Source organism: Chinchilla lanigera, unplaced genomic scaffold, assembly GCF_000276665.1.
Source record: "Chinchilla lanigera isolate Chin_1 unplaced genomic scaffold, ChiLan1.0 scaffold00137, whole genome shotgun sequence".
Classification (NCBI taxonomy): Eukaryota; Metazoa; Chordata; class Mammalia; order Rodentia; family Chinchillidae; genus Chinchilla; species Chinchilla lanigera.
Genome location: NW_004955538.1, coordinates 1,710,773 through 1,737,996, shown reverse-complemented (window position 1 = coordinate 1,737,996; position 27,224 = coordinate 1,710,773). Strand labels below are relative to the sequence as shown.

Sequence of the window (27,224 nt, the reverse complement as noted above, 5' to 3'; positions counted from 1 at the left end):
GGACTGGTTTCCAGAGCGCTGTACCTGGCACTTTACATATATCAGTCTTTGCAGAGGCATCCATGTCTGTCCTGTCTGTCGCCTGTCGCGGGCACTGGGCCCGAGCCTGGGCCCCGCATGTTCCCTGTGCAGGGTTTGCTGGGCGCGGCCGCCGCTCCTGGGAAGGGGTGGGGACCACCCTCCAGCTGGATGGGGCCGCTGTCTCATGTTGGCCGCTGAGCAGGAGCAGAGCAGCAGCTGGGGAGGGCCCGAGCGGAGGGAAGGCGTGGAGGCCACGGGGCCTCTGACGTCCCCAGTGCGGCCCTGGAGGTCAAGTAAGGCTGGGCCGGCAACGGGGGCGGGTGCCAGTCGGCTCCCTGTACCCGGCCGTGCCGCCCCTTCTCATGCCACAGTGGCCAGCCCTGATACCGGGGTTAGGTGGCCGGCTGTTAGGTGGTGGCCGTGGTGGCTGGAGGGTGGTCCATGCCCCTGGAGAGCAGCAGCTGCGGGGGCTGAGGATGTGGACCTGACTGTGTCCTATTCTTGAGGACAGAGGGACCCTGGCTGAGGGGCCTCAGGCCAGGCTGCCCTGCCTGGATTTTTGCTGGGCACATGTGAAATTCAACCTGCACTGGCTCATGGGGCTGATGTCCTGCCAGGAGAGGAGGGCCAGCAGTCCCATAGCGAAGCACCCCACAGCCAGCCTGGCAGGGGCGTCTGCTGCCCACGCTGCCCCTTTCCCAGGGGAGCATGCCAAGCAAGGGGTTGGAGTGGCTCCTCAAAGGCCCCGAGAAGGATGTGACCCCATCCTGGGGAAGCGTGGCGGGCTGTGGGTGTTCAGGGCCCTGCACTGGTCTCAGCTCCAGAGTGGAGTGAGGTTTTGTGTCCTGCTGCCAGGTCGCAGCCATGGAACTTGGGGCCAGCAGTGGATACTAACAAGCCGGCGACATCAGAGGTCCCCGGCCTTCCTCAGATTCAGGATGCCACAGGGGGGCATTTGCTTTGGAGAACATGAGAGGTGACCCCAGTGGCCACCATGGCTTCAGGGGGCTGGGCTAAGGAGGCCACAAGGAGCTGGTGGAGCGGCTCTGCCTGGGGAGGTGGGTGCCTGTTAGGGTGCAGGCTTCCCTTCCATGTGCACAGCTGCTCATGTGTTAGCCTGGGGCGGGGGTGCAGGGTGAGCACCACCTTCCCGGGGCAGGCACCCCCAGAGCTCGCAGAGCAGGGAGCAGTAGTGCAGTGCTGCGGGGCGATGCGGCAGGCCCAGCCGAGGGGGCCCTGGGCAGCGGGGCCTGGGAAGGGCGGGCAGGGTCGTGAGGAAGCAACTGGGACCGCTCTCCCATCGACAAATGACTTGGTTGTGCCCGGGACCCCTGAGCTTGGCCAGGTGAGGGCAGAGAAGGCTGCTGGGGTGACGGGTCGGGTGGGTGGGATGGGGAGGAAGCGGAGGCCAGCGGGCAGAGGCCAGGCCAGCGTCGCGAGTCGGGCCGAGGGCCGCGGGAGACCTGGGAAAGGCCCCAGCAGATAAGCAGGGCCTTGGGTTATCTGGCGGCGGCTGCTGTGCGGAGGGCGGTGGCCCAGCATGCGGCTTGTTTCGGTCGCTGGGTCCTCTGGGTCCGGGAAGGGCTTTGAGGACGCGTGCCACCCCAGCCAGAGTCAGCCTGAGGGTGTGCTGAATACAGCAGGCCCGGGGGGGGGGGGACTGCGAGGCCAGAGCCAGCTGGGCATGCCCCTGCCCCGGCCCCGTGTCCTGGCAGGCGTCCTTGACGGCTCCTCGGGCGTGCTCCACCCAGGAGGTGCTTTTCTCTGGGTGAGGCACGCAGGTTCCCACGTCCAGTGCAGGAATTCCACCCACCCCCACCCCACACCTTCCTGATCCCACTGCCCAGAGGCCTTGGCCCAGCCTGCTCACTCCGGACTCCAGGTCTTTGCCCCGTTCCTGCTGAGGGGGAGTGGAGGCTCCTCAAGCCACCGCAGGTGTCCTGGGGCAGGGGACAAGGTGCCGCCCTTCCTGCAGCCGCTGACCTCATGGGCAAGGGCTAGGCCCCGGCGCGGCCGGCCGGACTGGTTTCCAGAGCGCTGTACCTGGCACTTTACATATATCAGTCTTTGCAGAGGCATCCGTCTGTCTGTCCTGCCTGTCACCTGTCGCCTGTCCCCCGAGCCTGGGCCCAGCATGTTCCCTGTGCAGGGTTTGCTGGGCGCGGCCTCCGCTCCTGGGAAGGGGTGGGGACCACCCTCCAGCTGGATGGGGCCACTCACCTTGTCCCTCACCTTGTCCCCAGCTCCCAAAGGGACTGAAGGACAGGGCGCCTGAGGAGGGAGCTGGCTGCCGAGGCTGTCTCCCGTTCCAGGAGCTTCCTGCTCTTCCCAGGGCTCTTCCTCCTTCCTCTGTGGTGGGAGACCAGCTCCCGAGTCAGCCCAGGGCCCCCCAGACAGGCAGGTCCCCAGGGACCCGGGAAGGGACTCCACGTGTGGGGACTCCCCAGAGCCTGCCCTGGGCAGTGACTGCCTTCACCCAGATGCATTCAAACACTGAGCTCCACCCCACGTCAGCACGGAGCAGGCAGCACGGAGCGTGGGGCCGCAGGGGTTGGGACCGACGCCCGTGCCGGTGACACTGCCCCCGCTGACAGCCGAGGACGGGGCCTTCAGTGCTTAGAACCCGTTCTGCTTGCAGAACTCTGGTCGGCTCTGGGACACTGGTTGTGTGCAGGAGCCCAGGGCAGGGTGAGGCAGGGCCCCTGACACTGCCGGGGCCATCACTGGCCTCCCCGAGTGCTCCCAGACAGGACCGTGAACCCCTGCAGCTTCACTCAGGTCGCGTATGAACACGGGTCTTTGCTAGATCTGCTTTACAAACGCGAAGCTGTCTGCTGTGGGGACTGGGGACAGAACGAGGGCCGGGCACAGAGGCCAGGGCTCCACCCTGCCCCCAATTTAGTATTTCCCCATACTCAAAAGCCCTTTGTAAGTAGGACTGTCAGAGATGCCTTTCTCTGGTGATTATTTTGTGATAGTTGACTCAAATAATGTTGGTACTGTGAACAGTGTTAGAGCTGAACTTTTGAAATGTAAATTTATTTTTGGAATAAATAATTACATTTACATGGCTCAAAACTTGAAAGATATAGAAAGGTATATGCTGAGAAGCAGCCATGCTGACCCCAGCTTCTCGTCCCAAGTAGAGAACCTGTTACCTGCTGCCCCTCCTGTGCCCTGGAATTAAGTCTCGAATCTGCCCCGTGGCAGAAGCACCTTGCGTGCCCTGCTGCACTCGCCCACCTCCAGCAGGGGCTTCACCTGCACCCTCCGGCAGGTGGCTACTGGCACTGTGGGTCATAAACACCCTGGGCTGTGCCCCAGCCCGACTGTTCCCGAGGACACGTTTCCAGGGCGGGGCTTGTGGCCTTCCCAGGGGGCTGCACCAGCGCTGGCCCCAAGCGCTCCACGGTCCCTGTGCCTCAGGCACAGGTGTCTGCGGTGGTGAAGCGTGCTTTCCCCTCCTTTGTCCACACGTGCCTGGGTGCCCACAAGCGCCCCTCCTTGGAGCCACTGTGGCCTTAGGATGTGCCCCGCCCGGGTCATAGGGCGTCCCTCCAGATCTGGAAGGCTCTGAGGTGATCACACCAGGCTTGCTCTGGGTGTTGCGGGTCAAACCCGAGGCCTTGTGCACGCCAGGCCCTCCGCTACCCAACCGCACCCCAGCCATGTGCAGGAGCTGGGATCAAATCTACACAGCAACTTTCTTCAGTGGCTTTCCCCATCAGTTTGTTTTGAGGCAGGGTCTTGCTCTGTGGTTTAGGCTGGCCTTGAGCCCATGGGATCCTCCTGCCTCAGCCTCCCAAGTGCTGGGATGATAGGTGTGCACTACCATGCCTGGCCCTATCAATTCTGAGTCCAGACAGTTCTTGCCATCAGTAAATCCGAGATCACTGCCCCGCCCCCGTTCAAGTTTGTTTAATCCACGTGCTGTTACCCTGCCCCCAGAACTCAGCAGTGAGCCACAGCAGCTGAGGTTGCTCTTGCACCCACACCTGTGGCTCCTGCCGTCTCACGCAGTGTCTGTGCGCCCCGCTGAGCTGACTGGTGTGGCCCCAGCCCTCAGGGCTCCTACCTGTCACCCATGGCCTGTGCCCTGAACATCCCCAGCCCCGCCCTCCTTCCTGAAATTTTGAGTTTAGAAAGCTCTGGCCATCAGTTAATCCGACTGTTTCCTCCTCTAGTCTGAACTTTCTTTAATCCATTCGCTATTGTTTTGCCCAGGCTGGGCTCGGATTTGTGATCCTCCTGCCTCAGCCTCCTAGAGTGCTGGGATGGCACCTGGCTCCTCAGGCTTCACGTCCCGTCAGCTTTGTGGTCTCCTGACAACATCTCTGATGTTTCCTGCTGAGGCTGCTTCCCAGGCCCTTGGATATAACATTTCTCAAATGTTAGCTCCTACAATGCACTTCTGGTATAGCTTTTGCTCCTTGGCTGGGGACTGCATCTCCAGCGCTGCCTGTGGCCGTGAGGAGACAAACTGCTCGCTGGGGGGTGCGTCCAGCCCTGCAGCGGCCACGCCTGGGCAAATGCAAATGGCGATGACTTTCACCACGGGCCAGGTCCCCAGGCCCACAGCCTGGCCCTCGGGGGCACTGCTGAAGGGGGCTTCTCTCAGCTCCAGGGCCAGACTTGCCCAGCTTTGCAAAAAATCAAGTTTATTGCACGATCTCAAAGCACAACCGAGGGTGAAAACCAGAAAGAAAACTGCACACCACGCCGAAGGTGGAAGTTCGAGAATCCATCAGACTTGGCTTCATTGCACTCACGTCCCGGGCCCAGGAGGGCACCACCACCGTGAAGTCAGGCAAGGCACAGCACCGACACCAGGCTCGCCAAGGAGGGTTCTGGGAAGGTGAAGAAAGACACAGGACTGGCCCCACACCTTGCCCTCCCCCTGCGTGGCTGTGGGCCCTGTCACAGCCGTGTTTTACCGCCGTCACTTGTGGCCTGGGGCTCCTGACAGCTCATTCAGCACAAGCAGGCATCGAGTGTCGCTAGGCAGAGGTGGCTAAAAAAAGCAGCCGCGGCAGCCAGGACTGGCCTGGCCCCAGCACAGAGCTCAGTGCCAGCGGGCAGTGCCCCCGCTGACCCCAAGAGCCCGGGTGATGGACCCTGGCCACTGTCCATTGGAGGAGCAACCCTGTGACCACGGCTGGACAGGCGCAGGACAGAGCTCGGGAGGAGATCAGAAGACATGGTTCTCTAAATTTGTAAGATCCGATTTTGGATGAGGTATCTCAAGAGGGTTTGTACAACAACAAACACAAAGGCAATGCCTAGTAGAGCCATCCTCAGGATGTGTCTGGCTTTGTGATGGCCACAGTGGCACCAGCTCAACGTCACTCCCATGGCGTCTCAAAGCCCACTAACCGGCCCGGCACTGGTGTGCGCCTCCCGTCCTAGCACCTGCGGCCCTGGAGGTGGGGTGGCAGGCGACAGAGGGCTGTGGCACTGCGTCCTCACTGCACACAGCCCAGTGCCACAGATGCGGACGACCTGGCCCTGCCTGGCCCAGCACGGCGTGAGCCAAGGTGCGGTGTCTCAGGAAGGGGCAGGGGTGTGTGACGGTGGCTGCGCCCCCAGCCCCCGCGTGCTGCCCGGGTGTCCCCGTCCTGGCTCCGGCTCCTGCCAAGAGGCTCCATGCCTCCCACACACAGGTGCGGGTGGACAGCCTCACGGCGCACAGGCTCGCTCCACAAGCAACCGGGCAGCAGCCCTGTCCCCACCTGCAGGCAACCGCGAGGCCACAGGCGCCACTGCTGCGGGGCAGTCCTGGCACTCGGCCGAGGCCGTGGGCTCCAGAACGAGACAGGAAGAACGTGAATGACAAGTGTGGGTGTTGGCGTGGCTGGGCGTGTCTGGACACGTGTCACGAGGCCGGCCTTCTCGGAGCTGCAGAGCCACTGAGCTGGGCCTCCTCCCGGCCCAGGGGCCCGGTCCCTCAGATGACCTCCCACTCGTCCTCCAGGTCCTCAGGGTGTGGGGCGGCTGCCTGGCCGCTCCTCAGGGTGCCGTGTGTGTGGCTGAATGTCCTTGTCAGCCGCTGGAGGAGGTAGCCAGGGGGACCCACAGCCCACAGCTCGTCTGACGAGGTCACTGTAGGGACGACAGGCAGGCACAGCTTGTTCACCACACAGCTGGGGACGGGGGCACGGGGGGGGCGGGGTTAGCGCACAGGCCAGGGGCCTTGCTCCACTTCAGTCGCTGCCATGCGCGGCCTGTGGGGTCGTGGCTGAGCCATGGTCCACCCTGGGTTCATTCCTTCAACGTCCGAGCAGCCCACAGCACCCTGGCTCAGCCTGGGGCCTGCAGGGCCTGCATGGCCTCCTCCCCCAACAGTTGGCCTCACCTCAGCTCTGGCTTTGAGATGCAGGGCCATGTGGGGGCTACCTCTCCACGAGCCCCACCGACCTGGCCCAGGGTGCCCAGGGGGCACAGAGCCCGCCACGCCCCAGCACCTGCCTGTGAAACACAGTGCATTTCCAGGGATCTTCTTCCAGTAGTCACCCGCAGGGTTTTTGTCTGTGATGCCATAGCGGCGGGCAAGGTCACCATTGGGACAGCGGGCCCACACGGTCCTGGTGCTCAGCGCCAACTGGCAGGCCTGCAACCCTGCGGACAGACGGCACCATCAGCACCCAGCCCCTCCCAGACTGTCCTAGACACCAGGCTTGTCCACGGCACGGCCCGTGGGACAGGGTGTCCTGTGCCGCCTGCCACTGGGGAAGCTGCCCTCCCCCCGGCAGGCGACCACTCCGTGACGGCCGCAGCCGAAGGACACAGAGCCTGGATGGCCCGAAACCCTCACCGCAAAGCACCGGGAGGCCTCCTGGCTCCCCATGCCCACCTCCTGCCTCAGCAAAACGGCAGAACGGAGACAGAGCCAGGCACGGAGCAGTGGCAGTGGGGGACAGGCGCCAGCAGACAAGGGGGCCACGGGGCTGCGGACCCACAGCTCCACGCGAGCGTGGTGCCGGGCCGCCCGCACAGGGCCACAGCCAGCGACGTGCTGCTGCTGCTGGTGGCCTGTGTGGGGTGGCGGGGCATCTCCTCCCTACCTGGCACGTGTTCCCAGCTGGTGCCCACGGGCATCTCCTCAGTGACCCCGGTGCGCACGTGCACGTTCCACCTGCTGTCCAGAGCCCACAACATCTGGTCGTCGGGACTGGCGAAGATGCTGACCAGGGTGACTCCAGCAGGCTGCAAGCAGGATGGGGCCTTCGTCAGGAGATGGGGCCAGGGCACCGAGGGGCATCCGTGAGCGGCAGGGGCAGACACCCGGCAACGCGGCGTGAGTTGGTGCCGCCCTTAAGGCCACTGGCTCCCCCGCCGTTGCAGGTGCGCCAGCCTGGGGTCCCCCCTGACACCTGGCTGCTGTAGCAGGGACAGGCAGGCAGATGCCCGGCTCTGGAGAAGATGCAGGGCGGGGCTGAGCTGCGGGGCACAGGAGAGGGGAGCCGGGAGGGACCCGCCACCTGCCTGTGCGCCCTGCCCGCTCCTCCCCCGGCCGAGGCCCACGCGAAGGCAGCTGCCAACCGGGCCAGATGCTCCGGGGCCCCGACACGCCCAGAGGACTCCTGTCTGCACGAGGGCAGGTGACACCCCTGGTGCTGCCCGTGGGCGGACGTGTGGTGGTCGTGCCCTACTCTGCAGGTGGCCGCTTCCACTTCCCACAGCGCCACCTGCTCTGGGGCCACCGGCTTGCCGGGTGAAGCCTCTGTGCTCTGAAGGAGGCGCCTGCGCCCCGCCTGGTTACCAGCAGCGCTGGCAGCCACTGAAGCCCGTGGGTCTGGCTAGTGCTTCTCTTTCTGGTCAGGGTCTGCATGCCCCCCACGCTGTGCCTTGCTCTCGGCACCCTGAGTGCGGCCACGCTCCACGCCACCGTCACGTACCTGCTGGCCCCCGACACCCAAGCCCAGTGTCGGGGAGCAGGGGAGCGTCCCTACCGGCCTCTGCCCTGCGCTGCTGATCCAGAGACCATATAAGGCAGTGGCACTGTCCCTCTGGCTTTTGGGGCAGCGGGAGAAAGGCAGAGAAGATGGGGATGACACAGGAAGGGGGTACCCGGAGGAGGAGTAGGACCCTGGCCGTGCAGAGGTGCTCAACCGGCAGGACGCAGGGCACCTGCAGCAGGCACACACCGAGGGCTGTGTCCTCCTGTCCACCTCTGAATGGCTGGGAAACACGAACTGCCCCTGCCTCCCCCACCACCACAGCCCTGCAGGATGTGGGGGGACGGTCAGAGGGATGTCCTGCCGGGCTTGGGCCCCTCTCCTTGCCACACAGCCAGGCGACTCAGCCTCGGCGACAGCACCTCTCCAGCCGCTGGTGAGGGCGCCATGCACACAGGCTGTGTCCACCGGGCTCCCTGGGGCTCGGGATGCTGGGAGGAGCGAGGGCCGCTGCCCCCAGACCTGCCAGCTGGCCCGCACTTGCTCAGGCCCAGCGGGAGCAGCACTTCCCAGGACTCTCGTCCGCGTGTGCGGCACACGGGCTTTGTGATCGGGGCGCCGTGCGAGCCGTGGCACTCAGCACCCCCTCCGGGCACGGCGCCTGGCCTGTCTAGCCTCAGGGTGCGGGGCAGGGGGCAGCAGCCTTGCCCAGCGCTGCCTCAAGACCAGTGGGTGCGGGGTCTGTCTGCACTCAGCATGGAGGGCACCCACCCACAAGGGCCCGAGGAGGAAGGGCGTGCTCCCAGGCACTTACCATTTCCAGTATTCCCCAGACTGGACGCCACCGAACACCCTTCCACCCCACCCACTCCCCGGGGCTCTTGTGGCCTAAACTCGAGTGGCACCATCTCTGGACTCCTCCCTGGGGCTCACCCACACCACAAGCACTGGGCACCTTCTGTGCCAGGCCCTGGGACACCTCGGACACACACCAAACCCCTGCCCGCACTCAGAGCTGTGATCTGCCGTCAGGGAGTGGTGCGGCCAGTCGGGCCCCCTGGGGGAGGGGCAGGAGAGAAGGGCAGAGGGCCACAGAGGCCCAGAGGGGGGGAATGTGACTTCATTCTGAGGAAATTTTTAAACAATTTTTTATTTCTTTTGCGGTACTAAGGACTGAACCCAGGGAGCACTGAGCTACATCCCCAGACCTCTTCGTTTATTTACTTACCTTAGCAAGAGGCTCTTGCTAAGTTGCCTAAGCTGGCTTTAACTTGAGATCCTCCTGCCTCAGCCTCCTGAGCAGGGAGGATTACAGGTGTGTGTGTTGCCGTGCCTGGTTCAGATTTGCTTTTTCGTCCATGGGTGCTGCTTAATTTTCAAGGTGCACCAAAGTCAGGGGATCAACTGTGCTGGGGCCTTTGTCTGAAGGCAGTGAGACCCCTGAAGGTGCTCTCTGGTTAATTAGTGGGGCCCAGTGCAAAGAAAGCCTCTCTGCTCTGCCCCAGAGTCTGGAGCTGAACACTCCTCATTTCAGCCGACACTCCAGGTCAGTGGGAGGCTTCCAGACAGAGCTGGTACCACGTGGCACACAGTGAGGGACTCCCAGTGACAGGTGGTGACTGGGGACATTAGGGAGGGAATACCCAGAGCAAGGACAATCAGCACCAGGGCCTGGATGGGCATGGGGGGGCTTCCTCTGGGTTGTGACTGTGTCCTGCAATTTCATGGTGCCTGTAGGGGCCAGGTACAGCGTACACAGGATCTCTATTATTTTCCACAAACACGTGTGACCCTACAATTATCCCATAAAATTTTAAATTGTAACAGCAGCTAAAAGTGTGGCTTATTCAAATTTAAAACTCCAGAGCCAGGTGTGGTGGTGCAAGCCTGTAATCCCAGCACTTGAGAGGCTGAGGCGGGAGGATCATTTTGAGTTCAAGACCAGCCTGGGCCACAAAGTGAGCTCAAGGCCAGCCTGAACTGCATAGCGAGACCCTGTCTCTTTTTTTTTTTTTTTTTGCGAGACCCTGTCTCAATCAATCAATCAATCAATTTAAAACTTTATAATGGAATGAAGGAAGCAGCTTGTCAAATAGGTAAAGAATAATCTGGAAGCACTGAAAGGTGTAGACAGCCTTGGTGAGCAGGGCAGGGGTGGACAGATGGGTGGACACACGGTGGACAGATAGCCCTGGGCTTGTTTTAAAGTTGCCTTCGAAGACAGATCACAGGAAAGGGCAGGAGGAGCAGATGCCCCTCTGGGAGCACCCGGGACTGAGTCACAGCATCTCGTGCCAGGATGCTCACAGATCCCAGGGCTGCTGGGGCTGCGCGGCCCCGTGAACAAGGCCATGGGGAGACCGTGCTGCCACCAGCTCTACCAGCTCTAGGTTCAGGGCTTATTCAAAACTTCATAGAGAAAGAAAGATGCAACTTATAAAATGATGTAAATAAAGCTAGTAAGATTCAAAAATAAGGGGTCTGGGGATTTAGCTCAGTGGAACAGCGCCTGCCCGGCAAGCACGAGGTCGTGAGTTTGATTCCCAGTACCGGAGAAAAACCAAAACCAAAAAAAAAGAAAGATTCAAGAATAATCTGAGCAACTTACTGAGACACTGTCTCAAAATTAAAAAGGGTGTGTGGTGGCACACGCCTGTAATCCCAGCACTCGGGAGGCTGAGGCAGGATTGTTTTGAGTTTGAGACTAGCCTGGGCTACAAAGTGAGCTCAAAGCCAGCCTGAGCTGCATAACGAGACCCTGCCTCAAAAAGACAAAAAGAAAAAGAAACTAGAAGGGATGGAGCTGTTGCTCCATGTGAAGGTCCTGGGTTCAATTCCCTGTACTGCAAGAGACAGAGAGAGGCAGGCCGACCAACTGCAGAGCTCTCGGCATACCTCTTTCCCTCTCCTTTTCTCTCTGCTTTAGACTCTAATCCATTTTTTTTGGTACCAGGAATCAAACTCAGGACCTTGTGCTTGTGCCCCTGAGCTGTGTCATCGCCCCCTAATCCACGTAAAATGTGTTACTCGTGACTGTCAAAGTCACTGGCTGAGGCCCAGGAGACTGGGGGAGCTCACTCTGCGTGTGTCTGGTGGGCCGTGGTCCCTAGCTCTTCCTTGCTGTCTGCTTCCTGGCCCCCATGGGGTGAGGAGCCGCCCCCAGCTGACCCTGTGCCAGGCCTGTGCTGGGAGCGGCCCACACGGACCAAAGCCGTGAGCTGAAGCAGACCCTCTTTCTTGAAGTTGTCAGTACGTATTTTGTTCCAGCACTGGAAGCTAGTGCAGCACGGGCACTGGTTGTGCCTTCTTGCACAACCTTTCTCATTTGTTTCCCTCCCAGCGCAGCCTCTTCCCTCAGCTTGTCTATTCCTACTCCAGCCCGCGTTCAGAGCCCGCTCGGGCCTCCTGCACCGCTGCGCATGTATCTGGAGGTGGCTGCAGGATACAGCGGGGCGGAGCCCTGTCCACCTGCAGGGAGCCACGCTGAGGACACTATCCGGGACGCTGTGCCTGTGCTCGGCAGGGCCGGCCCGGTCCCAAGCCTCTCTGTCTCCCCTCCAGAGCCATCACTGGCGTCTGCTGGGTGGCTGCTGAGATCCACGTGTGGCGCTGCACCCGCCTCTGCCACAGCTCACCATGCGGCAGCTCTAACCATGTCCCAGGCAGAGGCCCCACTTGTGGCCTTTTTTTTTGAGACAGGGTCTCACTATGTAGTTCAGGCTGGCCTTGAACTCACTATGTAGCCCAGATTGGCCTTGAATTCATGGTGACCCTCCTGCCTCAGCCTCCCAAATGCTGGAATTACAGGTATGTGCCACCATGCTTGGCCTCATGGTCCTTCTAGCTCAAAGCCCAGCAGGGAGAGGTTCTGGTGTGGGGCCTGAGGTCGAGGACAGGCAGCAGCAAGGTGCCAACCCTTCCTCGTCAGGTGGGAGGGCGCTGCTTTGGGGGGGATGCTGGGATGGACCCAGGGCCTCGCGCCTCTACCGCAGAGTGACACTGTCTGCTATGTGCCTGGCTCCTGTAACCAAGGGACTGCCAGCACCTCGAAAGCGCCTGCTGTGAGACACAGTAGAGGGGGGCAAACCAGGAGGCCACAGAGGCCGTTCGGGACACGAGAGCTCAGACACGCGCACGGGGGGGTGGGGGAAGCGGAAAGCCAGGAAACAACGGCAGGACTTTCGGAGAAACGGCCCAGGAAGGCTGGAGGACGATGGGAGGGCCTCCTGGTTAGGAGGCGTGTGCTGCAGTGAGAGCAAGAGAGCCAAGAGCTGGAGGAGAGAGGGCCGGCAGTGACAGAATGTTTCCAGCAGAGGACACACAGACAGCGGTGGGGTGGGCGCCTCGGGAACAGCTCAGACACACTGCTAAGACGAGAGACAGCTCAAGTACCAAGAACCCAGTGGCCGGACGTAGTGTAATCCCACACTTGGGAGGCTGAGGCAGGCGGATCACCATGAGCTTGAGCCCAGCCTGGGCTACATAGTAAGTTTACGGCCAGCCTGAATTACAAAGTGAAACCCTGACTCAGGGAAAAAAAAAAGGGATCCTGCCTCACGGTGTCCTGGGCTTTCTGAGAGCAGTCCTGGTGGCCCGTGGACGATGGCGGAAGACCTCAGGACTCTAGTGGAAGACGAGCTCAACTCAGACTGCTCTACGCAGGGCAAGGGCAGATGCACAAGGAGACTTTTAGACAGGCAACACCTCCAAAACGTGACCTCCCATAAACCAAGTGAGGACAAATTCCCCAAACCAACACAGGCAGGGGAAGCCAGGACCAGGAAAGGGGTCCCTGTTACAAAGACAGGGGCACAGAGAGGCCCTGGAAGCCCTCAGGTGAAGGGAAAGGCCTCCTGAGGCTGGTGGCTGGGCCACGTGTGCAGAGCCGCTCGGTACCATGGTGTGACTGGGCACCCAGGGCCACGGCGGTGCCCTTTCCAAGGGACCTCCATGCCTCTGGCCTGGGCGCTCCCAAGCTCGGCTCCAGACAGGCGCAGCTGCTGCCAGCGAGACACAGAACAGCTGTGCGGGGGCTGTGCTGAGGCCTGCGAGTTCCCTGGCCGGCAGGTGGTGCACAGCGCCCTCCAGGGCTGTGGGGTCAGGTGTGTCCCAACTGTGGGCCCTGGACAAGGGGCAGGCCCAGGCCCTGCCCCTGCGCTGCCCTTCCCCACTCTTCCCACCGTAAATCTTAAACCCTTCAACCTCCGCCACCGGATACCCAGAACCAGCTCTCGACAGCACGCCCTGAGCCTGTGCTCCAAGGAGGCACCAACCTGGACCCCGAATCTGTGACCTGGGAGGCCACCCGCACCTTGGCTGAATTCAGCCAGTTGCCCAGACCACAGGCTAAGGAGAGGGGCTGAGTGCCACGGAGTGAGACAGACGAAGTTTCCCGACCACACGTGGTGAGATTTGGCTTTGCTTTTGCCTCATCCAGGGCCCTTCTTTGCCTAGACTTTGGAATTGTGAAATGTGTGGGCCGGACCTCTGGATGCAGTGGTCATTTGTCATCCGTCCTGACCCATCTGGGTTAGGGTTTGTGAGCTATGGGAGCCCATCAGGGATTCTCACAGCCTGTTTGTGACATCTGTCCTGACCCATGTGGGTCAGGGTTTGGGAGGCTGTGGGAGCCCTGTCAGGGATCCCAATGTCTCGTTTGTTTAAAAGAAAAAAAAAAGTGGTCAAGTTTGTTTTCCTGGGACTAGAAATACTTGTCTTTCATGTTTGTCTGTGAGTTTTGTTTTGTGTGTGGTCATCTGTGTCCCTCCACCCCCGCGATTTTAGGTGTCTGTGGCCTCCATCCTTGCTGCCTTTGTGACTGTCAGCACCGGGCTCTTTTTTTTAAGCTCTTTTTTTTTTCTGGTACCGGGAATCAAACTCACGACCTTGTGCGTGCCAGGCAGGCGCTGTGCCGCTGAGCTAAATCCCCAGCCCTAGCATCGGGCTCCTAACCGACCCTCCTGGACCCTTCTTCGCTGTCAACACGACCTAAGACCCTGATGAAGATCAAGTGGCAAAAGCAGCCACCGCATCACAGCTGTCTCCAATCTGCTGAGTCTGGGACTGCTGTTGCATTTCTGGTGGAGTGGGCTTGGCAGGGACTGAGGTAGGAGATAACTGATCTACCATCCAATTCAGATTGTCAGTGTGGGGGCCACACCCTCTAAGCCCACAGTATTAGAATGTATGATTCAGAACGTAGATTCAAGAATGATAGGGGGCTGGGGATACAGCTTAGTGGCATAAGCGCTTGCCGGGCAAACCTGAGGTCATGAATTCAATTCCCGATACCTACCTACCTACCTACCTACCTAAATAAATAAATAAATGAAACACAGAGAAGAATGATTATGGGGTAGAGCTAAAGCACTGTCTGAAGACACTGTGGATGGGAGTGGCCATCATTTGGTCCTGAATGGCCAGCAAAAGGGACTGCAGACCCTCAGGCAACTGTGCAAATTTGGAGTGTGGCTGTAGGCAAGTCTGGCCCCCCAACCAGTTTCCTTACATTGATTTGGTTGCCCGTGGTCTGAACCCTTCCCCCTTGGTTCTGAATGTGTACATGTGACTCCCCTGAGTGCGTCCTCCTCTTAAAGGGAAAGACCACTCTCAAAAGCCACGACCAGGAGCCCTACCCTCTGCCCCAGAGGAGGATGACCCTCTTGCCGTGTTCCCACCACTTGCTGTTCCGCTGCCCCATCTGGTGACTTGCCAGGCCCGTGGCAGCCAGACTCCACCTCCCAGGAGTCCATGTCCACGGGCCCTGTGCACCCCTTCCTTTGCGCCAAGTGCTAGTGGCTGAGGAAAAAAGACAGACACAATCTGTAAAGGTTTCTGCCCCTTTCATACTAGTGACCTATATGATTAAAAATCCTAAACCCACCCTCTATCACCCAAACAGAAGAGGTCTTTATCTCCTGAATAAGAAGGAAACAATGGAGATGGAGAGACTGCCCTGCCTTACTAACAAGCAGCATTCTAGTAGATTAACGAGCACTATCACATGTGGAGAATAAAGGATGGTTTAGCCACAGGTTCCCATTTGTAAAAACCTCGCAGGACAGTACCAATATCTGACATTTTTTACATTTGTTAAAGCAACAAATTCCTTCTTACCTTTACAGTCTATGGTGTAATGTGACCCTTGGCTAACCTGTTTTAAAAATCCAGTTTGCTGTAACAGAGCTTTACTACAGACATTTAAACAAATAACTGTGTGAAATAATTTGGGCTTAAAAGTAAAACACAAATTATAGAGTGAAAGGTGAGGGACAAACAGCCTTTTATCTATAATTTTCCTAAAGCATTATATAAAGGTTTCCCTATAACAATTATGTCCTGATTACTGAAGCAGCAAATAAAGCTAGAGTAAATATTTTGTTTTAAAAAGGTGCTCAACCCTGACATTTTTGGTTTTGATACTGTGAAGTATTTATCATTTACATGAGTAATGGTACAGGAAAAAAAAAACTGTTCAAAACTTTTACAATCAAATGCAGAAAGGTTTTTAATCTCACTTCAGAGTTAAAAATGTTAAAGACATGATCTTGAGCCCACTCTCTAGAGAAAAATTAGGCCTTGAGAACTGTAATATCACTGGGCCTGATACACTTAGCACCCAAATTTTCTTGGTTCCATTGTCTTGCACAAGTAACCTCTGGTCTTAAGCGTGTAACTAAAAAGAGTGTGTCTCTGTATGCATGTGTGTTTATTGTTCCTAAAAACTTAGCACAAGTCAGAAATAACTGTCTATATTGAAAACCTACTGTTATGGTTTGTGTCTGTGTGTCCCCCCAAAGCCTCATGCGGTCATGGGACAGGCTTTTAGAGTTTGATTGATTATGGGTGTGAGAGCTACACCCACCCTGTGGTGGACAGTTTGCACATGTAAGGGAGAGGAAGAGGCTGCTTGAGACCATTCCGCCCTTGTGGGTGTTCGTTGCTTTTGCCATTTTCTGCTGCCATGAGCTGTTGCCCTCTGCCATGTGCCACTCTGCCTTGTAATCTGTCAAGTATGGACTGAAACCTCCGCTAACTGTAAGCGAAATAAACTTTTACTTCCTTAATTTTGGGCATCAGGAATTTTGTCCCAGCAACGAGAGAAAAGTAACCAAGACACCTACACTATAAAATATAGTGTGTATCAAAAATTTTTCTTTGAAATGATTTAAGCATCCTTTCTACATCATAGAAATCACTGGTAGCCCCTCTCCAAGTGTCTAGTAACTGGCATCAGGCTTCAAGGGTAAAGAAAGGGTTGATAGTATTTTTCATAGATGAAAAAATAAAAAGTAAAGTGAGTAAAACCAGACTATGTTTATGAAAAAAATCTTTAAACTGTAACTATTACCTACTAAAGTAAAGATATCTGTTAGTAAGTCAGTTGAGTTTTAAATAAAGCCTTGTCCAAGGATTTGGTGCCTTTTAGTCAAGCCTAATGTCTGCCTGCAACTCCAAAGGCAGTTGTTAGGCACCCCAGCGTTGGCCCTCCCAGACACGGGGAGGATGCAGTTCGGGTCATCTGGGACCTTGGCGTTGTCCTGTGGCATACCTGTCTAAGGAGCTAGACCCAGTGGCAGCAGGTTAGCCTCCCTGCCTACAGGCCATGGCTGCCACTGCCATCCTGGTAAAAGAGGCCAACAAGCTGAACCTGGGCCAGACTGTAAAGGTATATGCCCCTCATGCAGTTAAAACCCTATGTAGGGGTCCTGATGGCAAATGGCCATCAGGAACCCAACTGGCCCAATACCAGGGGGCCCTTCTTGAGGACCCAGGTAACCACAGCAACCATCCACGCTCTCATCCTGGCCTCACTGCTGCCCACATCCATGGGGCTACAAAACACGACTGCGTCGAATCAATCAAGATGGTCCACTCGGCACAACCGGACCTCCAAGATTCACCCTCCAGAACCCCAATCTGACTCTGTTTTCAGAGGACAACAGTTTGGTAAGAGATGGGGTCTGGAGGGTGGGAGCTGTTGTTGTCACAATAGATGAAACTGTTGAATCAAAAACACTTCCCCCTGGGACATTAGCCCCAAAAGTCAAGCTGATAGCCCTCACCTGGGCTTTGAAATTGGAAAAGAACCAACAGGTCAATATCTATACCGACTCCTATGCTTTTGCTGCCCTCCACACGCATGGGGCCATATACAGAGAAAGAGGGCTCCTGACAACAGGTAAAAAAAAAATGTCAAAAATTCACACGACTAGGGGCTGGGGATTTAGCTCAGCGGCAAAAGCGCCTGCCTGGCAAGCGCAAGGTCATGAGTTCGGTTCCTGGTACCGGAGAAAAACCAAAAAAAAAAAACAAAAAAAAACGAACAAAAAAAATTCACAAGATTTAGGGTTGCTACACACAGTCTGGCTGCCAAAAAGGGTGGCCTTTATACACTGCCTGGCCACCAAAGGGGGGAGTCTTTAGACACCCAGGGCAACTGTGCCATGGATTTAGCAACAAAACAGGTGGCCAATCTGGAGATCTCTGTTCCTGAAAAAGTACTTGTAGCACTCTATCTAAGAGGACCTTCCTATTCAGAGACTGAGTTAAAGTGGGCTGAGTCAGAGGGAGGCACTGATAAAAATGGGTGACAAGTGCCGCCAGGAGAGATTGCGTTCCTTCCTGAGTCTGTGGGACATTTTGTGATACAGGACCTACATACCTGCACTCCTTTGGAAAAAACTCCTATGCAGAGTTGCTTCACTAGTATTTTTATATTGCCAGACTTTGGGCACTGTGCTCCTCTGTGCCTGAGAGATGTGAACTTTGTGCACACAGCAACCCTGCTCCCCAGCCGCACCACCAGTCTGGCATCAGGAGGTACAGGACCACCCCCTTTGAGGATGCTGAGGTGGACTTCACTGAGGTCAAGCCAAGAACTGGTAATCAAAAGTACCTGTTAGTCCTGATTTGCACCTCCTCAGGCTGGGTGGAGGCTGTCCCGACTAGGACTAAAACTTTGAGAAAGGTAACTAAGGTCATTTTGGAGTTGATCGTGCCAATACGGACTCCCCACAACCATTAATGATTAATGTCTCCCTCATTAATGCCCATGATAAAAGGACGCCAAGAAGCTAGATCAACTGACCTTCATTGCCAGATGAAGGCACTTCATTGGGTCCTGGAGAGGCTATGACAGACTATCCTGGAACATCACCCAACCCCTTTGCACACACCCTTGCATCCTCTCCAGCCTTGGGACCTAGTTGTGGTCTAGGGCTGGAAGGATGAGCCCATCCAGTCTAGACGGTGGAGCCTATGAAGTCATACTAACTAGCCCCACTGCTCTTAAAGTTTCACGGCTTGTTCGGTGGCACCATCACTCTCATGTCAAATGATGGACTGAAACCAGACCTCACGGCAAGCCAACCCTGCCAAACAACAAGACACCCCCTCCTCCCCGAGAGAGGCAACACCAGCATCAAGCTGACTGTCCATGTCACCCTCTTCCTGCTCCTCCTCCAGTCTGTGGCCAGGTCAGGCCACAGAACTGGTTTAAAAGTTCACAGTAACGGGGACACTGGGGGAGTGATTCTAAATGAGACTGGCCTGGAGGGTTGACATTCCTTGAGATTCATTGACCCACACAAGGATGGAGAGCCTTTCTTGCCTGTGGGGCCCTAACAAAAGGTTAAAAGATGAGATAAATCCAGTTGGGATTTATTTTCACCCAGGCGACCAGGCCAATAGCTGTGACTCCACAGATGAGTTAGACTTTATTTGCTAAGAGATGACCCAAAAATGTTTATTACTATTTGTAAAGTCATCCGGGCCTCGATCTGCTCCCCCATAAAGTCAGATCTTGGGTTTCAGGACAATTTGCACATACCTTGTTCCAATTCAGAGCCAGACCCTCACCCGCTACCACCACCAGTAACCCCACTAGGAATTTATTTAAAACTGCCGTTTTTATGCCAGTAAGTCCAGAATCATCAGAGAGACTTAGGCAGGGTCCGTGAGTACCTCAACAAGAGAGCAAAAGACCGCCAAAATCCCCAAGGGTGGTATGCCCAGATGTACAATCGGAATCCCTGGCTCCCTTCTTCACTGACAAGCCTGGCTGAGCCCTTGATCTGTACAGGCTTACTTGTGATTGGGCCCTGCCTAGTCAAAAGGGTGATAGGAAGAATTGAAGCTGGACTGGATCAGGTACAACTGCTGGGGTTGGCAGAAAATCCTGCATATCAACCTCTGTAGATAAATTTAAGGACACCTCACCAGCTTATTAAGAGGAGAGTGTCCTTTAAGGGGGAATGATATGGGAAAGAAAATTAAACCAGTGCCATTGGTGTTTCAGTGCCATTTTAAAGCTTAAATTTCTGTTTCCTTAAGTTTGTTTCTTGTAAATGTGGTCACGGTTCCCTAAGCTGACACCATCCCATGCTCTGTCATAACACTGCCTGTCCCTATGTAAAAGGTCAAGCACCTTTGCTCCTTTGTCACAAGCTGAGCACATGCTTTGTAGTCTTTCTATAGCGGCACCCCGCGCCCCCAGACCTGGAACTAGACCTGGAACTAGAACCGTGTAACTGTTCTCTCCTCCTGCCCTTCAGGGTGGGTGCCCACCACCGGCCCCCAGTAAACTTGCTGGTCTCTGCATCCGCCTCCACGGGTGACTCAATTAAATAAATGCCTTTACCACAACATTCTGTCTCCCTCACGTGGCTTTCACCGCTGTGCCTCCAAGTTCAAGAGTCTTTCTTTGTACAATGTCTGCTCTGCCATTCAAAATCCCATCTAGGGTGGTTTTCTTCATCTCAGATACTGAAATTTCCATCTCTGGCAATGTCCGTTTTCTGAGTCTCCCATTTATCTCACGTGTTGGATCTCGCCCCCGGCGCCCTGATCATACAAAGCTCCAGCCACCTGGCCCTTCCCGTCTGCACCACCTCCAGTCAGCTGCTGCTGCTTCCTGCCCACGCCCCCTTTTGCCACTTCCCTGCTTCTCTGCTCTCTCATTAAGTCCGGATTCGGGCCAGGCAGGGCAAACTTACCTGGTTGGTGCTGCATGTTTCATAGTTCACACATGTTCCGGAGCTGTGTTTTGAGATGCCGCTGGTCCACACAGGCGCTGCTGGACTCTTGTGAGTCCCGCTTTCAGCCTCTGGCAGGCCTGCTGTGCAATATGGCTTGGGAGGGTTTCTGCTTGGGCTGGGCCTGGGAGCAGCTCCCGGCCTGTCTGCATTTTGAGAAGCGTCCCCTTGGGCCCTGCTCTCGCCTGGCCTTGGTGGTTCCCTCCAGGGGAGCTCCAGCAAATCTCTGGCGTCCCCTCCCTGGACGTGGCTCTGTCTGCTTTGCTCCAACTGCGGCTGGGTGCTGGCTTGGCCTGGGTCTTCCGGCCTACGTTGTGGCCTGGACGCACCTTCCTAGCAGACAGCAAGACCAGCGTGGGAGTCCCCACGTGTGATTCCTGTTTCTTACACTCCTGTCCCTTGCTGCCTGGTGTCCGGTGTCTTGGAAACCAGTTTTCTTGGCTGGTACTTTAGTTGTTTTCAGTAGGGGTAAATCAGGTCTTTGTTACTCTATCTTGGCTGGAAGTGGAAGTTCACCTACCTGGCCTAAAACTTCAGCCCTCCATCCAAAGGACTGCCTCTGTGTGTGCAGATAATGCTGAGCTGAGTGTCTTACTAATGCACATGCACACGCACACCATCTTTCAAAGGCTGACTCATGTTGGGTGTGGTAGCACACACTGGTAATTCTGGCTACTCTGGGGGCTGAGGCAGGAAGATAGCAAGTTCGAGGCCAGCCTGGGCAATTTAAGCAAGATCCTATCTCAACATAAAAAAACAAATAAAAACTAAAAGGGCTGGATGTCTACCTCAGTGGTCACATGCTTGCCTGGAATGCAGGGGGCTGGTGACTCGTAAACACCAGGTATTAATCCTGTTAGAAGAGGAACATATCAACGAGATAACACCTGCTTTCCTGTTCATGGGCTGACACCCCTCACCTAAGGACACAAAGTGAAGTGAGTCAGGGTCCCTGCTGGGGGAAAATGAAGAGTTTGCTGGGGGTGGGAAACTATATTATCTCCAATTAAATTCTGGTGGGGAGGTCTTGCTCTGGGAGGTAACTTCTCCCTCCATTTCATATGGACAAAATACACTTTTTTTTTTTTGGAGACAGGGTCTCGCTATGCAGTTCAGGCTGGCCTTGAACTCACAACGAGCCTCCAGCCTCAGCCTCCCGAGTGCTGGGGTTACAGGTGTGTGCTACCACACCCAGCTAAAAGTATATTTTAGTTTTTTGTTTGTCTTTTTGAGTCAGTGTCTCATTATGCAGTTCACGCTGGCCTTGAGCTCACTTTGTAACCCAGGCTGACCTCGAATTCACAGCAATCATCCTGCCTCAGTTCCCCAAGTGCTAGAATTACAGGTGTGCACCACCACACCCAGCTCAGTTGTTTTTCTTTTTTAAATATGTGTCTTTTGCAGGTCCACACTGGGAAAGTAATGAAACTGCATTAACACTTGCTGTGAATTTTGTGTCAGGTACTTTAGAAACATTACTGAATCCCTCCCCCCATTCGTTATGAAAATCATCACGTATACAGAAAAGCTGGTGGAAGTTTATAGGGGATTCCCATATACCCACTACCAGTCACATTCTACTCTGCTGCTTCTTTACGACCTATCCATCTCTTGTGCACCATCTATCTGCCCACCCAGCCATCCGTCTCTCATCCATGGATCTCCCACCCAGCCATCCAGCCATCTTTCTTTTGGTTGGACGTCAAAGGTAAGTTGCAGGCATCAGCACCCCTTTTCCCCTAGATACTTCAACGTGCAAGTCACTAAGTGGAGGTCTGTATTTTCCTACTGCTTTTCTCAGGGTACAATTTACCTACGACAACTGTGCAGAGGCGAGGCCTGCGTTCCGAGCCTGAACAAGGCCGGGTGTCAGAGCCTCCCGCCCCGGCCAGCCATTCCCCAGGCGCCTGCGGTCTGACCTCTGCCGCGGGATCCACCCCTCTCTGTCCCAGAGCCTTGCACCCTTGGGCCACATGGAGGCTTCCTCCCTCCAGTGGTGACCGTGAGACTGTGTGCTCGTTCTCTCTGGCTCGTCTGCTTATATCCCCACCACAGTCCTCCATTACGGAGCCAGGACCCAAGGTCAGAGGGCGAGGGGCCCTATGAGGCCTGCCACCCGGGACCTGGCCCCTCTCCAGCTTCTCTGTTATTCCTGTCTCAGGCTGTGGCACGGGTCCTCACAACCTTCCTCCTGGGAGCAGAGGTGCTGCGGGACTTTTGGGACGCACCTGCCATTTCCCACGTGACAAAGTGCCTGCGCACAGTCACTGTTGCCTGCCTGATGGGTCTGCCCACCCTGTTCAGGGCACTGGGCTCCAATGCTACCAGGACAAAGCCAAGGGAGCTGGGCCGGCCAGGAGGTGCCCCTGCCAGGACAGGATGGACACAGACACGCCCTCTCTCTCCCTCCACCCAGCACCCCACTCCGGGCTGCCCTGTCCACATTCCAGGCTCCGCTGTGCACACATGTCAGATTTTAAAGGCTTGGGACACTCAAATGTCTCTAGTCACTGTACATGTGCTGGGATCCAACTCAGGGCCTTGTAAGCTAAATCTGTGCTCTACTACTGAGCTGCATGCCAGCCTCTTGCACCATTTTAAACTATTGTGTGTGTGCGAGTTGAAATGATAACGTTTTGAGCCAGGCATGGTGGTGCACATCTATGATCCCGCACTTGGGAGGCGGAGGTAGGAGGATCACTGAGAGTTCAAGGCCAGCCTGGAGTACCCATCTCAAAACAGTAACAATGCAAACAGAAACGACAATATTTGGACATCCTAGATTCAATGAAATGTATTACCCAGGCCAACAACATCTGCGTCCTCTTGTTCTACCTGCTGGCAAATGGACATTCCCTCTGCGGCACCAGGACCTCGGGTCCTCATTGCTCTGTGTCTGCATGCAACAGTGGCCCGGCAGCTCCCAGGACCAAAATCAGTGTCTCCTCTGGATAACCACACCCCACCCTGGTGCAGCACCCACACGGCTGCCCCACTCCAGGTTCCTCCTCGCCACTGGCCGCTCTCACATCACTACACGGGGCGAGCCGGGACAGAGCCTAAGCCAGGCCTCCCAGGATCCAATGCTCCCCCCACCCCTCCCGCCAAGCCCCTCCCCCGTCTGCCCGGGGCCCCACCCTGGCCCAGGCTGTGCTCAGCCCTGCTCGCAGCCCCGCTTCGGTCGACTCTTCCCCCTTCGCTGAGGGTACTGCCGCCTCAGCTGGACAGTGCCTCTCACCTAGCCTGTCCTGCCTGAAGCTGACCACCCCATGGGTCATACGCTGATCACAGGTGATGGTGGCACCTGGAAAAGTCAGCTCTTTTTTTTTTTTCTTTTTTTGGGACAGAGTCTTGCTCTGTAGTTTAGGCTGGCCCTGAACTTACTATGCAGCCCACACTGGCCTCAAACTTATGGTAATCCTCCTGGCTCAGCCTCCTGAATACATGCACCACCACCCCGTCTGGGACAGCTCTTGTGTTACTACTCCCTGCACTGAGGGGCTTGAGATGAGGACTGAGGGGTCCTGGCAAAGCCCTGGACCCCCGCGACCATGGCATTTGCCTGCTCATTCCAGAAAGAGGTGCTTTTGAGTCTCCCACCAGGGCTAAATTCTGTTGGTGGGGAGTGGTAGGCAGGCAGAACAGCAGGGATCCGGATTCTACAGGCAGGAGCTCGAGGGGGCCCTGGAGCACAAAGGTTGCACACTGAGCCACAAGAGTCCTTTGCCCGGCACGGTAGCACCTGTGGTCCCAGGTACGGGAAAGGCTGAGGCAGGAGGACTGCTTGCGCCCAGGAGTTCTAGGCCAGCCTGGCCAACACGGCGAGATCCTCTCTCAAACAGCTAAACAAGCATGGGAAGTGCAACTCTGAGTGGAGCGCTTGCCTAGTGGATCTGTGCTTTGGGTTTGACTCCAACACTATAAAAAGAACGAGAAAGAAAAAGAAGCGAGCTGGCTCTTTCAGCGCCTTAGGTCCAAGAGCTGTGTGGGCCTGGTCTGGCAGGGCCCACCGTCACCCGTGGGCCTGGCAAGCTTATGTCAAGGCCTCCATGCAATCTCATCTCCCGGCGCACCCAGGGGCCGTGGCAGGTTCTCACCAGCCAAGCTCGTATCCTGTTCTGAATCAGCACCTGTCTTGCTCCTATAGCTAGCAGAAACACCTACGGCAGCTGTGCTCCCAGCACTTGAACTTCGGCTTGGCTCCCTGCCAGCAGCCTCCACTCCACGGTGCACTGCCACGCAAAGCCGTCGGCGGCACAGCACATGACTGTGACGTTTAAGAGCTGATGGTGCCGGTCCCCATGGGAGGAGAAGGCAGGAAGCCGGTGCTGTGGCCACGGGTGGACAATCATGACTGACAGGGGGAGCAGGGCCTGTGCAGAGGCATCAGGGTGGTGAAGGAGGTGCCCGAGAAGACCAGTTTCGAAAGATCACTAAGTTGCCCAGGCTGGCCTTGAACCTATGGTCCTCTTGCCTCGGCCTAACAGAGTGTGGGGCTTCAGGTGCGCTCTGCTGCCCAGCCTGTCCTCTTAGATCCAGACCCGCAGTGCCGTGAAAGGTCGCACCACAGATATGTGGCGTCTGAGGTCCCCGGAGCGCACGCAGAAGGTCCTGGAACTGAAACAGCGCACCTGTCTTGGAAGAGGCCGAACACTGCTATAAGCATTTCCTGCACACCCGTTCAAATGCGAGCGAGTCTGAACCCTGAGCCATTTGAGCACTTTGTTGAAGCTTCACCCTAGAGTCATACGAGAGGGAGAGGGAGGTTTTACCCGAGAACAGGAAACAAAAATAAACCGAGAAGCGGCTGCTAATCCAGCTGCAGGCCACCCTCGTGCGGACGGCGCTGCTCTACCAGCTCGGGGCACCAGTGCCAAGGCTGGTCACCTGCAAACATGGCACCCGCTACTTCCCGGTATTGGACTCGACCGTGTCACTCTGCTTTCAAATCCTTTTCTGTTTTATTTCAGCATCACTGGGGATGGACGTCAGGGCCGCGTGCGTGCCAGCCCCATGCTCTCCTGGGTTCCACTCTCAGCCCCCAAACCTCTGCTCTGCACCTCTCACTGCACTCAGACTCATTTGCTAGGATCCTCAGCAAATTCCTGCGGGCTGCGCCCTAGAACACCCCCTGGAGCTCGCTGAGCCTGACATGCACCGCCAGGACGGCCCCTCCGAGCCACAGCGGAGGCTGGGTCAGGGGCCACCCCGTGCCTGCATCCCAGCTCTGTCACCCACAGCACTGAGACCTCAGGCAGTTTTCTGAACCTCCCTGAGCTGTGAGATGGACGGGAACCACCACGGCACTGTCACGAGGACCGTGGGAAAGGTGTGTCTACAGCACATAACCGGCACGAGGTGAGTGTCACCTGCCTCGGACCTCAGGACAAGGGAGGGCCTGGGGGAGCCTCTGCACCCAGGGCACCGAGGAGTGCCAGTGTGGGTCCAGGTCTGGGCACGGCCTCACGAGGTCTGTGACACTGGCCATCACCCTGTTCTGTTGTTAGTGTCAAGCAGCAAGAATCAGCCCTGGCTTCCCATGCCCAGGGTGAGAACGGCATCAGAGACAGCGCGGCGGGCACACAGAGCAGGGAGCCAGCTTCACAAGCATGCTGGGTCAGCATCACCACGGAGGGGAAGCTTCTTCCGAGGCCCGAGACAGGCCACCTGACCGCGGCGGCTCTGGTCGTGGAGAGGCCTCTGATGGCTGACTCTGCTTAAAGCCCAGCTAACCACCGCTCTGCGTCACCCTTTCCTGTGCATCCGTCCTATTTTGGCCATTTTCTGGGCAAAGCCGTTGGTGACTTTGTTGGAAAGCCTCCCCCGACCAGCTCTGAAGCGAGGCTAGGATCTAGATGACAAGGATGGACTGGAGGGGAGATAGGGCTCTCTGTACCCCACGGCCCGGTGACCCTGCCCACCTTGTCCCCGCACCCTGGCCTCTGTGCAGTTCCTAGCGATGTTCCCCGACGTAACGCAACTGCGATCAGCACTTCCTTATCCGGGCCTGGCGCCCGTCCAGTGCTGCCACAGGTCTCCGTGGTATATAGTCGGGACAAACACTGCTTGGAGCTCTCAGCACAACGTCACTCTCCAGCCAAGCGCTGTGAGCCAGCATGTGTGGCAGGAGTATCAGACCAGGAGACAGCACCGCGTCACAGGGCTGTTACCCCAGCACTCAAGAGGCTGAGGATCGCAAGTTCAAGTCCTGCCTGGATAACCTACTGATACCCTGTCTCAAAAAACCGAAAACAAACAAAACTCAGTAAGGATATAGCTTAGTGGCAGAGTACCTCTGATTTTGATGCACAGTCCCATTAAAATACAAAAATACTGAAAATGGACAAAATAGAGGAGAAGCACAGAGAAAATTAACAAAAGATGGCTTTGGGAAAGATCAATAAAACTGACAATTCTTTGGCTGCACTTAGAAAAAGAGAGACAACAGAATGATTGAACTCAGAAATAAGAGGGGACATTACTACCAATCTTATAGAAATAAAGTTTATGAGAATTTTACAGACTGGATACCAATACATTAGGTAACACGGAGAAATGAATCCATTTTTGAAAAAACAGAAGCTATTCAAACTGAGCTTGGAAGAAGCTAAAAATTCTGAATAGACCTAGAACAAGTACAGAGATGGAATCATTAAAATGTAAGAAAAAAAGCTCCCTGAAATCCCCGGCCCACATGCCTAAACTGAATTCTGACAAACACTTCACAAACTCTCCCCACAAAAGGAAAAGAAGGAACACTTGTTAGCATTTTAAGAGCCCGGCATTACCTGGGTACCAAGCCAAGCAAACTCTTGGCAAGAAAAGGAAACCAAAGATCAAGAGTCCTTGTGACTCGAGAGGCTGAGGCAGGAGGATCACTGTGAGTTTGAGGCCAGCCTGGGCTACAAAGTGAGCTCAAGGCCAGCCTGGAGTACATAGCGAGACCCTGTCTCAACAAAAAAGAGAAGATTCCTTGTGAATATGGGTACGAAAACTCTCGACACTAGTAAACAAAACCTGTCATCCAAAGATGCAATCCAACATGTAAAAATCAACATAGTACATACTGAGAAAGGAAGACCACAGGTCATCTCCACAGACCCAGAAAAAGCATGTGACAAAGCCCAGTATCTTAGCTGGGTGTGGTGATGCACACACCTGTAATCTTAGCGCCCAGGAAACTGAGGCAGGAGGACTGCCATGTGTTCGAGGCCAGCCTGGCTACAAAGAGTTCAAGGCCAGACTGAACTACACAGTGAGACCCTGTCTCAAA

The 27,224-nt window shown here is 56.2% G+C and overlaps 2 protein-coding genes across 6 annotated transcripts in view; one reads left to right on the top strand and one right to left on the bottom strand.

Moving 5' to 3' along the window:
• The window catches only part of Ankrd9 (ankyrin repeat domain 9), a gene marked incomplete in the record, with an annotated part of 3,930 nt that extends 1,831 nt beyond the window's left edge, over positions 1–2,099 (top strand). Inside the window, 1 exon segment of the mRNA XM_013507881.1 lies at positions 2,010–2,099. Coding sequence (XP_013363335.1) covers positions 2,010–2,022 — 13 coding nt within the window.
• Positions 2,100–4,662: 2,563 nt separating this feature from the next.
• The window catches only part of Tecpr2 (tectonin beta-propeller repeat containing 2), a 75,158-nt gene continuing 52,596 nt past the window's right edge, over positions 4,663–27,224 (bottom strand). For 4 of the 5 annotated variants that reach the window (XM_005410750.2, XM_005410751.2, XM_005410753.2 and 1 more), the window contains 4 exons: positions 19,913–20,284; positions 7,083–7,224; positions 6,487–6,636; positions 4,663–6,120 (listed from right to left, as the gene is read on the bottom strand). In XM_005410750.2, the coding sequence (XP_005410807.1) occupies positions 5,966–6,120; positions 6,487–6,636; positions 7,083–7,224; positions 19,913–20,284 (819 nt within the window). In that variant the 3' untranslated portion in view covers positions 4,663–5,965. The remainder of the gene's footprint in view (positions 6,121–6,486; positions 6,637–7,082; positions 7,225–19,912; positions 20,285–27,224) is intronic. The other variant, XM_005410752.2, reaches the window with a different exon arrangement.